The following is a 12,588-nucleotide window of genomic DNA, read 5'->3' as shown; positions in this document are numbered from 1 at the left end:
GAGAGCAGGGGCTACTCTTGTGGTGCAGGGGCTTCTCCCTGAGGTGGCTTCTCTTGTTGCGGAGCACGGGCTCTAGAGCACAGGCTCAGTTAGTTGTAGCACACGGGCTCAGTAGCTGTGGCTCGCGGGCTTAGTTGCTCCGCGGCATGCTGGATCCTCCCGGGCCAGGGTTTGAACCCGTGTCCCCTGCATCGGCAGGCGGACTCTCAACCACTGCGCCACCAAGGAAGCCCCAAAAACAGGATTTTAAAGTTCAAATATCAACCAGCTGAAGCTGAATAAACCAACTGAAGTTTATAAAGTTTCAGGACAAACAAAGGCCTGACTTATTTTTTCTTCTTTTTCAGGGTACCCCTTGGATCTCTAGATGGCATCCTTTGAGCTTTGTCAAAATAGAGGATCTCCAAGGGTACCTCAAAAGAGTAAAAAAAAGCACTCTCATTACAGGTTATCTAACAAACACATAGAACATGGTTCCCTTCATATTCTAAAGAAAGGACATTTTTTACATGCATGAAAAAGAAATCCAAAAGGAGCAAGTTTTTTCTGTAATATTTTCATGGAAAACCCAATGGATCTCATTGGAGACAAGTAAAAGCACAAACAAGAATATATGTTAATATATGCTTTTTTCTCAGGGTGTTTTGTTTTTTTCTGAGAGGGGGAAATCTTCGTGTGGCATTTCTTTTCCTAAGTGGAAGACATTCTTTAAAGGAACTTCCTAAAACAGAAAGCATGGTCAGTAAATGAAGGGTTCAAAGACTTTCATGAAGTGGTTTGAAAATAAGTGATCTGTGACATATATTAAAAGACTTCCAAAAACTCTGACCACATAAAAAAGTAAAACAACAAATCTACAATAGGTACAAATTATATACATTTATTTTTTAATAATTTTAAATAATACTCTTGTATAAATTCTTTCATATATTCAAATCATACACAAATTTAGAAATGCATCATGAAGCCTAGTACAGCATATGCATGAGACATGTTTTTAAAATTTGTGTTAGAATTTTAGCAACATAAATACAAGTTTAATGTTTCAGAAACACTCCCCAATTGCTTGGGCTGAAATTTAACGTAGTACAGAGTGCTTGTGCCTAGCATGAAAACGTCACTGTAAATCAGTTAGCTCTTGGACTAGTGCAGACCTAAAGCCTGGGCTCACGTTCTAGGGCTGCTGGTTCAGTTACTGCGTATGCATGATAAGTAAGAAAGGTTCCCAATGGCCTTTGAAAAAGCATCATTCAACCACTGACACTGTGATGATCCAGAACTGTTCTAGTCCATGTGATGTCATTTGACTTCTTCCGATGAATCAGTGTGTTCTTCCTGCTTCTCCCCTTGGCATAATCACTGGCTCGGGGCTGAAGGGAAAGCTTGCATTAACCTTCCGTTACTCCCCTGCACACACCAAACTCATTTTAGCTTCCAAATTCCTATCAAGATGATCATAATAGACCAAAGGTTCTTCGTGGATGAGGCCAGAAATGCTTTCTTTGCTCTAACAGATTACATTGGGTTGCTTTTTACTTCTCTGACATTTCTGTCAGAGAGCTTTCCGTGAGATATATAAATTCAACTCCTTCCCACATACCTCAAAATATAAGAACCTGGGAATGTTCATGATAAGTGGTGCTATGTTCACCATATGCGCTACAGAAAATACAGGTCCAAGGTGAATGATTTAATGACCCAGTCCAAACTGAGACTGTCGGGAAGCAGTACTGTTGCTTCAGCTCTCTGGCTCCAGAATAGCACAAGAAGGACGAAGTGTCCTCAAGGCACTCAGCTGACCAAAATGAACTAGTGGGTCAGTGAGTATTGCTTTAATGGTCAATTTTCTGGGAATATTGGGGCTAGAGAGTAGACGTATAATTTGATGCTTCCACAAATCCTCTGCCCCCACATCTCTCTCCTCCCATTCCACGTCCGCTCTGTTCTCCTCTCTTAAAATCCAGGTATCCCTAAGAGTAACACACTAGATCCATAGGACCTTAGTATAAATGAGGTTTAGTTTTTATTATCATTTTTCTCTGTAACTGGAGAAATTCCATTAGAAGAGACCTCTGGGAGGTAGAGGATGGAGGGAGGGAGGGAGGGAGGGGAAAGTAAGGGAGGACATACATACTTAGCAACACTACCGAGGGCATCTGTCAGAAATGCGGAAGGGCTTACTAAAATGAATTAATGAAGATAAAAGTATCACTTAATAGCAATATCTGTCATTCATCAATAAGATTCATACTAGTCTTATCTCATTTGAAAATAAACGCATTCCTAATCCTTAGACAAAAATTCTTCCAATATTAGTCTTTCTAAAGGACGTATGGGATCCTGGTGGTAAATGCCGTAGTTCATGGGGATCATGCCTTTAGAGAAATGACTATTGTACAATGCATTCCATACTGGTTTCCTAGTCTGATTTTGGTGGTAGATCACTTCATGATTGATTTCATTTTAGAGCAAAATTATTTCCACCAGCAGAAGCATGGGACACTAAAGAATATTATTTAAAACAGATTTTAAGACCTTAATTTTTTCCATCAGGACAAATTGAGAACATGACCTAGGAACTGTTCATAAATATTCAAAGGTAAACGTTCTTTGTGGTTCAGTTTTTGCAATATCTTTTAAAGTGTGTTTCATGGAATCTCTACATGGCCAGAATCCAGACTATTTGGCTTTGGCTCTTAGATCCCAACAAACTCTTTCTTTCTCTATTCGGTTAACTTCTGTTTAACAAACGCTTATTTCTCACCATCCTCAATCCCTGGCTTGAGGAGGTAGTAACCTAGGGGAAAGGCAGGTATGTCACTTTACACAATTCCTTGGAACTATGCACTGCACAGTCTATACACGCGTATGTGCCAGCTGCTGGGGAAATCAGGTTTCCTTTCCCTGCTTGGAAGGATTAGTTCACTTTAATGAAGCACAAACTGGTATTTTAATTTTCTTATCACCAATACTGGCTTCAGAGAGTAATCCTCCTGTGTTCTTTCCACAAAGTCCTTCATGGCTGTATGGCCCTGGATTGTACCTCGTACTTAGAAAAATTAGAAACGTTCACAGATGGGCTCTTCCTCCCAGCCTTCTTGTGTTCATGGCTGGGCAATTTCTGCACAAGCATATGGTTGAAAGAACATGTGCTTCAGAGTTAGGAGTCCTGATTCCAAGCCTAATAATGACATATTATATAGCTTTGAACAAGACATTTAACCTCACCTATAAAATGGGAACAACAATTATTCCTCAGGGGCCTATGGTGAGGAACAAAGGACACATATATAGAAAGATGCTTTGCAAACTGCAAAGGGCTATAGAAATAGTAACTAATTTTAATGTAATATAATCTCTACTTTCACGAACCATGGCCAAGTATTCGGAGCACCTAAGGTTAATAGAAGTAGATTACCTGCCTGTGCATCCTCCAGAGCATCATCTCCAAACCCTGAGAACAACTACAGAGGGATGTGACCACATTCCAGGTTCTTCTCGGGGGAAGTTAGGCAGAGTTACCAACTTGGATTTCCGAGGTCTAATCTTTGTGTTTTTTTTCTAACCACTTGACAGTTTGCTCTCCTTCCTAATAAATATCTATATTTGACTTCTGGCTGCTTTTCTGGCTTGCTTAATCTACAATCTGTCAATATCATAATTAGATGAGAGCAAAGGTAGAGATAGCCTCTAAGAAAAAACTGCATCTAAAAGCAAGGACCAACTATAGCCACTCAATTACAGAGCTACCCTCTAACCAGACAAGAAGATACAAGAACTGTAGCACTGCAGAGAGATGGTACACACCTCATGGCATGTGAGTGACAGGCTACGTTCAAATGTAGGAAGTATTTTGGGGTGGGGGGAGAATACAAATATTTCACAGGCATGATATTTCACAGGGGATCCCAAGTAATAATGATGGCTTTTCTTTTGGAACTAAAATATTTCTAATTCCTTTGGAAGACTATGTTTTACATTTTAAAAAATTCTTTAATGAGAATATATTCTACATTAATCTATGTAAAATATATAGAGGCTAATGTCTAATCAGGTGAGTAGTTTGGAGAGTGCAGCCTGTGTCCCAGCTTAACAAACACTGTCTGCAAAATCTATTGCTTGAATCTATAGGAAGCCAAGACCATAGAACTCTACTTTTAGATTGAAAAGGGAAAGAAAAATTAGAAACATCCAACCTCATGAATTTCAACAGTGTCCAAAGAGGGACTAAAAATGACTGGTGCTCACCAGAGTCCCAGCTCTAGCAATATTGCCATCTATTTTACAGTATTTTAACCCCATATTTTCTTTTTACAACTCCATTAACTGCTGTACAAATAAATTCCAGATGATAAAATATGACATGATTTTTTTTACAAATAGATACAAATACAATGCTGCCCAGATATTCTATATTAACTATATACACCTTATTTCTCTAGAGGCAGGAATATTCCTTAATTTTAGACAACTTATCATTTATACTGAGACCCCAAGGAGGGACCATCAGCTTCCTGCTCCCAGATGTTGCCTCCCTCTCTCTACCATTAGAAGCTTATCCTGTGCTTTAATCTTATCATTGAGCAAGAATTCTGGAAGGAAAAATCAAACCCTTCTAAAGATCTTCTTGGGACTTTTCTGCCCCTATTCTGGAAATAATCAAGGTTGTTTATTGTGATACAGCCCAAACATCAGCTTTTCCTCAATGAATATCACCCCTGACCCCTCCTTTAAAAAAATGTGTTTCAGGAATGGAGATGAAGTCTTCTGGCAGTCCTTTCCCCCTCCACATCCATCATCCTGTTTCCGCTGGTCTGATAAACACTTCCCCAGAAGTCTGTTTGGAGGTCAAAGTGGATTTGGGCTGCACTCTGCGGTTCTGCCTTTCTATACTCCCATGTGGTTTGGTACAAAAATAGACTTTACTTCAAGTCCTTATTGTCAGTGACTGCTTCAGATCTTCATGGGAAATCTAAGGGTAATAGGCTAAGTACATTATAAATTTGTACCTGAAAATTTCAGATGCACTATATGCCTTTGCTTTCTCATCTCAGTGACTCTACCCAGGCTTTGTTCGGCCCAGGCGCTGATGCTGTTTTAGTAAGCACTGCGGTCTCACAATCCAGGAGAACAGCTCTAGCTCCTTAGGCTTTATAGTTATGTATTGGTGTCGTCAGGGTCAGTTGCCCATTGGGAGCCACTTCATTGCCATCATCTTCCAACAATCCTGACACATCTGCATTGGGAATGCTGTCATGGTAGCTGCTGAAACTGATATTGTCTTCTTTCAGCTCAATGGTCCAAAAGGGGGCGTTGAGTTTCCGGTTTTGGTACTCCCGGTACATATATACGGCCCCCACAAAACCCATCAGCAGCACCACCACGATGATGATGACTGTCAAAATGATGATGTTAAACTGGGTCCATGATACATCAGCTAAAGCTGATGTGCTATTTTCAGCAGAGCTTACTGAAAAGATAGTCTGCAGGGCTGTAGGGGTAAATGTACTATTTATAACAGGGGTGGGCACTGATGTGGTCAAAGAGGCATTGGAAACCAAAATGGTAGAATCTTCAGGTGTTGGAACAATAACTTCTGAAAATAAAAACAGAGAACGAAATGTAAAAGACAAAATATCTTGTTTTAAGAAACCATAAAAGAAATACACATGGGAGTGGAAGTTGATATGGGATGCTGACATGATACACTGCTTTACGGTAATGCAAGTTAAAAATAACTTTTTAAGAAATATCATGAAAAGAATCAGGGTCTAGAAAGCTAGATTATTACATCCATGGCTGTTATCCAAAGTGTATAATATCTATGCTAAAATCTTTGGGAAAATTCTAATGTTGGAGTTTTCCAACCTTCTGTACTCTTGAATAGATTCATACAAATTCCTAAAAAGGTAGTAAATATGTCACTAGAGACTTCTAAATCACTTGGTTAAAAGTGATTTAGATAATAATCATTTGAACTAAGTTCAACATGTCTGATGGCATTTCATAAGGTAAAATTCTCTTCAATGGAGGCAAAAACAAAATAGGAAAAATTGTATTTCTAGTTACTTCTGAAAAACACATTTTAAATATCCAAAGTTGATATCAGCCAAGACAGAAAACAGCCATTGCAAGCATAGTGATTCTTCCTTTATGTATGTTATAGCTATTTTATAACTAAGGTACTATACTTTGTACTTTTAATGCAGCATAGCTCAGTAGAAATACCAAAAGCTTTGGAATCAAGTAGAACCATGTGGCAATAAATAAGTCAGTTAATCTTTTTAAAACTGAGGTTCCTCATCAATAAAATGGGAATAATGATATCTACTTTGCAGAGTTCTTGGGAAGGATTAAATTAGATAATGTACTATATGACATTATCACATTTAATGTTTACAGTGCTTGGCACATAGTAGGCACTCAACAAAATGATTACTATTAACATTACAATTCACTAAAGTCAGACACATCAATCTATCCTAAAAAGAGGCATGTTTTACATTTCCTAATAACTAATAAGAAAAATCATCCCAGTCCTGTCAGCTAAGTATGGACAAGGTATGCCTCTAGTGGGAAAGAGAATTGAGTGACAGGACCTCCAGGCTAATGATAGGGTTCAATCTGAGCTTTTTAGCCTTGATAACAGCAGAATAAGGATATCAAGAAAATGGCAGAAGGATAACCCTTGCCACAGACCAACTGCCTATCAACCCAGTATTCAGCATCTGTCAGAATATCAAAGAATGGTTTATAGAAGAGCATGGCCTAATCTCTATGACCTAATAAAGCCTGAATATCCCTAATTCATCCTAAATTTCTAATCATTAATTTTCATCTAAACCCTTACTGAACTTCCCTGAAAGAAACATTTTGCCATATAAATAACTTTCTCTTTTAAAAATTGAGGAATATTTTTACTGTTTCCTCCATCACACCTGGGAAAACTTAAGCCCAAAGTTAGGACAGAAGTTAGAATAAACCCTTGTTTCTCAGCTGGAACTTCTAACCAGATATAGGTTTCTACTTAAAAAGACCTTTGATGATCACTGGAAGTGATGAGAATACAGGAAGCAAAGGATAAAAGAAATGACAGGACTTTTAAAATATTTTTTAAAAAACAGATGAAGAGAAAATGTGAGAACACTGCAATGACTTTGTCTTGGTCCTCAGATTTCTAGAGTTGACTCTGGAGTCTCAGGAGAGCAACAGGAATAGAAGAAAATCTCTTTAGGCAAATATCTATCAAAATCTATTTCCAGAAAACTTCTCTGGTAGGATTGGAAGCTTTTACAAAGCTAAAAGTAGCTGTCCTGAAATTTTCACTGCTAGGTTTAAATATTAAATTTACAACCTTAGGTGAAGTTTTACCTTTCTTGATGCAATTTCCCTCGAGGTCTTGAACATAACCTTCTAGGCAGTTCTCACACCAAAACCCAGTGGTGTTATGGAGGCAGTCAATGCACTCACCACTCTCAGGCTTACAAATCTTTGGAGTTTTAACTGGGTCCACGTGGCCATGACACTGGCACTCCATACAGATGCTGTCAGAATTGTAATAGCCATTGTCACATTCATTGCAGTTCTGGCCCATGTAACCATCTTTACACCGGACACATTCAGGTTCCAATTCACCGAGTTCTGACAGAGAACATCAAAATAATTTAGTAAAATTTCAAGCTACAATTGAAAATGCAAAACTACTACTAGTCCCCCCACCAAAACAGTTTACACACCCTGCCTACTATCTCCTCCCAAACTTAAGAAACACATGGAATTCAAACTAATAATTTACACCTTATTTATTAATTGTCCAGTTTGTTGTGAGAATGATAGGGCCACCCAGAAAATCTATTTAGGTAGAGAAGGAAAGAAGTGTGCTTACATAAAGAATCTGAGTAATTGAGACGGATAGGCACTCAAAATTTTTTTATTCCTTCCTCTTTAGTCATGCCAGATGGAACAAAATACAGTTTTAACAAAAACTTCCTCATCCCTCCCTCATGTCTCATTTCACGTATGTATTTGGATTTGATGCAAATTCCTAGAAAGGAAAACCTATACTGTTTTTATAACTCCCTTTCACCTACAGCATCTAGAACTTTATCAACACACTTTCTACCTATTGATAATTGATTCACTGATTTTTCCTCTAAAAATGAAGATTTAGGTTAAGGCCTTACTTATGATACAACTGCCTGTAGATGTCACTGCTGAACAAGGGCAGCGAAGACATTCTTTAGTGGCATCAGGACTCTGATAAAATCCTTCTTTGCATTCTTCACAATGATCCCCTCTGCTATTATCCTGGCAATTTAAACAAGCACCTAAAAGAAGCAAATCATTTCAAGAAGTTAAAGATTTACTCTGAAAGCACAGTAACTTTAAATAAATCATACCTGCAACCAAAAAACCTTAGGAGTTAACCAGAAAAAGTTATCCAACAGAGATTGCACAGAGTTCAGTTTCTACCCCATCTTATTTCTATACTAAACAGGCATGTCAGTTCTGTGTCCCCTACTAGATTGTAAACTCTGTAGGGAAAGTCTAGGTACATGACTAGAGTCGCAATAAACCCTTGTTGATTAACTGACTACATACCAAAAGCAGGCCAACAATTTGCAAAGAAAAAATAAAAACAACCTAAAGACCTATTAAAAGAAGAATAGCTAAATTGTATTATTTTAATAGTTGGGATACTGTAGTTAAATCAGTGAACTACACCATATGTATGAACACACATAAATCCTAAAAACAACGTTGGTTGAAAAAAGCAAATTGTAGAATGATACATAAAGAAGGAGAGTGCTTACTTATTTTGTAAAAATTGATTGACTGAAATAAAAATTTTTAAAACCACACTAAACAATACTAAGCAAATGGATACATAATACTCTAGGCAGATGGATACATACATATGCAGTAAAAATTAAATCCAGACTAAGAGGGTATAGGCAAGTTATATGCTGTTTGTAGAGGGAGGGAGAAAAACGAGAGCACGGAAGAAAACAAAGAGGAAGAATTCCAGCTCTATTTCAAATTTTCTATTTCAAATATATAACTACAAATATGTATAAATATTAAGCAAAATACCAAAGTGTTAATTTTTATTAATTCTGTTATATTATTCTCCATATTTTTTTAAGATTTTTTTTTTGATGTGGGCCATTTTTAAAGTCTTTGTTGAATTTGTTAAAATATTGCTTCTGTTTTTTATGTTTTTGGTTTTTTGGCCCTAAGCCATATGAGATCTTAGCTCCCCAACCAGGGATCAAAACAACACACCACCCCCTGCATTGGAAGGCAAAGTCTTAACCACTGGACCACCAGGGAAGTCCCTCTCCATATGGTTTTATATTTAAAAATTCAAAATAAAAATGAAAACAATTAATAAAGAAAATGAAAAGGAAGGAGGCAAGCAAAGTTATGTGTTTCTTAATAATACTCCTTTGGTTCCCTACTAGTAAGGACATTCTACAGGTACTGAAGCAGCATAACATCTGCAAACAGGAAACAAAAATGTGTAGAGTAATTTACATTCTACAAAGATTCAAAGGGACACTCAGAACTCCTATTACAGAAATGAATGAGTAAACTCTACAAAGAGATCTAGGAAGACAATGAAATTTTTACATGATAAGCTAAATATAGTTCAGTGCAAAAGTATCATAAGTAATTTTATTTGATTTCTTTTCCTTACTAGTGAAATATTTACAAAAAAGGGGAGCAAGAATGAGGCTGTGGAATAAAATGGTCTGACAACTGGAACAAGATTTGAAAAACCAAAAGAATGAAAATTATTAACATACATCTCAAATCTCAATTCTTATGTGATTACAGCAAAGTTCCTTGAAACTTCATGAACTTATTCAGAAAGACATTTTTTTAAGTTTATTATATGAACACTTAACTCTGAATTAAATCAAATTTGCATGTAAATATCACTTTTAATCATATAATTTGTTAAGGCCTGATAGTGTTAATGATGTATTTCATATATGTAACAAAGTAGTATATCCTCATACGTTGATAAACACTTAAGGTACTGGTTTCTTCGCAGATCTTCTTATATCCTGATCCCTCTTTAGCTGTGTATCATTGTGACAATAAAAATAGCTGAAAAATACATACTAGGAAACTGTAGATTTTGGCTCTAAAAATAAAATAAATGTCAAAGTGTTCTGCAGGTTGGAAAAGTCAAAACCTGCTTTATGTATAAAATCTGTCTACCTGCTCTCCCCCTATTAAAAATGTCCAACGGAAATAATTTTCAAGAAAAATTTCTGATAACGTCCTAAACTTTAATACAAAAAATCTCAAAAATTAATAGTTCTGAAACAGAATAAGGATGCATTCCAATAACATGCCATTTGCAATGTGTCAAGAAAAGGTCTTATTAAAAAACAGTATATATATATGCTTTTAATACTTTGCTCCTACTGTTAATACTTTGCTCCAATGTTACTGGACCTACATGCTTATTATTTTGGGGCTTTCTACTATTCTAGATAAGACCTTCAAATGTTTGTCGTTGTGCTTATCACAATACAGCTTCACTCTCCTAAACCATTTATATTAGAATATTTAATATTTTTTCCAGAAGAATTTCTTATTTCAATTTGTTTTAGGTCACAAGCCGCAATGAGAAATCAGTAAGAAAAAATAAGCCTACATGGTAAATATGTTATCTGAAAAGTAAAGGAGGAAACAAGTATAACAATAAAACTCATCAGTTTTTAAAAACTTATCACTCTACATTGCTTTAAAAATAGCATGCACATGGAACACAGCTATAGAAAAAGAAAATTAATAAATTAAAGACAGATAAGACATAAATACACCAGAATGCTAACAATAGTTGTGAGGGGCAACAGTCCTTTAAGTGTTTTTTTCCCCTCTAATTTTTAAATTGTCTCTAATATGCACTTATCACTTTTATTTTTACTATCTTAATTTTTTTCTGATTACAAAATTAATACATTGTAAAATGTATCAAATGCATATTGTAAAATATTTCAAAAGCTCAAGCAATTTTAAAACATTTCATGTACAAAACTGAAGACTGATTTTTACAATAAAAATAAAGATCATAACTTTTAAAGTCCATATAGAGCAGGAACGAATAATATGAATTTGCTTTTCTAACAGCTTACAACTCCTCCTTGGGAGGCAACATAACATAAGAAAAATGGTATGTATTTCATGTCAGATATGAGTTCCATTCTCAGCTGAACCTCTTACAGCTATGTGACCTTCAGCAAATAGCTTCTCTGAGTTTCACTTTTTTAATATGTAAAATGGGATAATAATTCCTTGCCCAAGGATTTAATGTAATGTAAACATTTCAGAGGGTATATGTAGATATTCCATAGGATATAATGCTTCAAATTCCTCCTCTACAAACTAGGAAAGCTTAACTAGATGAGATCTAAATTCCCTTTAAAATCTGAAATTTGAGAATCTTTCTTTTATGATAAATGACATATAAAAATTAGCTGAAGTGTAAATTTGTTCATTATGCTCTGCCTGGAACCTCCCAAATATAACAATACTGCCTTAAAATTCACATTTTCTTTGCTGAAAGATGGCCAAAGGAGCTAATCCAAAAAAAAGAATAAGTGTTTCCTGAAGATGATCTCATGCTGCTTGGCTAAGCATCAAAAAAATCTGGTGGGGGTAACCAAGAAAATAACTGGTCAAAGAAAAGAATGTAGGGTTCTTTTCCAACCAAATTCAGTGACAAAGCTTTGAAACCATAAATCGCCACCTGTAAAAAGCCTTTTCCTTATTTATTTCGTTACCTCTAGTTCACATATAAACCTGTCAGAAATGCAGCAAGGTACTTTGTTATAAAAAGAAATGCCTAATCTTCTCTATGCAACAGAAGACAAACTTCAACCTGTTAAACAGAAAGGCCAGCCTAAGCAAACAAGGGAGAGGGTAACAGAAGATAAGGTCAGAGAGAAAGGCAGAGGCCCAAAAAATGTAGTCATGGAAGGAAGTTTGAATTTTATTCCAAGAGGGATAGGAAGACTTTGGAGGGTCTGAGCATGCGAACGACATGATCTGGTTTTACATTTTTAAAAGATCACGCTGGTTGTTATGTGAGACTGGACTGTGGTGGGGTGGGGGTCAGAGGATGAGAGGACAAGAGAGAAGGCAGAATGGTCAGATGACAGCGTGTCAAAGTAATTCAGAGAGATGACAGTTGCTTAGACAAGGATGATAGCAATGAAGGTCATGTTGAATGTCAGGCTGACAGAACTTGCTGACGGACTGCATCTGCAGTAAGGAAAAGCAGCAAATGTGACTCCTATGGTGCCAGTCACCAAAATGAAGAACACTAGGAGTAAAGCAGGCTTAGCTTATATAGTAAAATAAAGAGTTGTTTTGGATGTGTTAAGGCTACCTTGCCACTTAGAGCAGCGGTCCCCAACCTTTTGGCACCAGGGACTGGTTTCATGGAAGACAATTTGCCATGGACAGGGGTGGGGGGTGGGGGGATGGTTCAGGCGGTAATGTGAGCGATGGGGAGCGATGGGGAGCGGCAGAGGAAGCTTCACTTGCTCGTCTGCCACTCACCTCCTG

The 12,588-nt window shown here is 36.8% G+C and overlaps 1 protein-coding gene across 1 annotated transcript in view; it reads right to left on the bottom strand.

Moving 5' to 3' along the window:
• Nucleotides 1-822: 822 nt before the first annotated feature.
• The window catches only part of MEGF9 (multiple EGF like domains 9), an 84,539-nt gene continuing 72,773 nt past the window's right edge, over nt 823-12,588 (bottom strand). Inside the window, exons 4-6 of the mRNA XM_060014247.1 lie at nt 8,184-8,327; nt 7,372-7,641; nt 823-5,596 (exon numbers count right to left, since the gene is read on the bottom strand). Coding sequence (XP_059870230.1) covers nt 5,145-5,596; nt 7,372-7,641; nt 8,184-8,327 — 866 coding nt within the window. The 3' untranslated portion in view covers nt 823-5,144. The remainder of the gene's footprint in view (nt 5,597-7,371; nt 7,642-8,183; nt 8,328-12,588) is intronic.

This window comes from Delphinus delphis, chromosome 6 (genome assembly GCF_949987515.2).
Source record: "Delphinus delphis chromosome 6, mDelDel1.2, whole genome shotgun sequence".
NCBI classification, from domain to species: domain Eukaryota; kingdom Metazoa; phylum Chordata; class Mammalia; order Artiodactyla; family Delphinidae; genus Delphinus; species Delphinus delphis.
The sequence above is the reverse complement of the archived record's forward strand: the minus strand, read 5'-3'. Positions and strand labels throughout refer to the sequence as shown.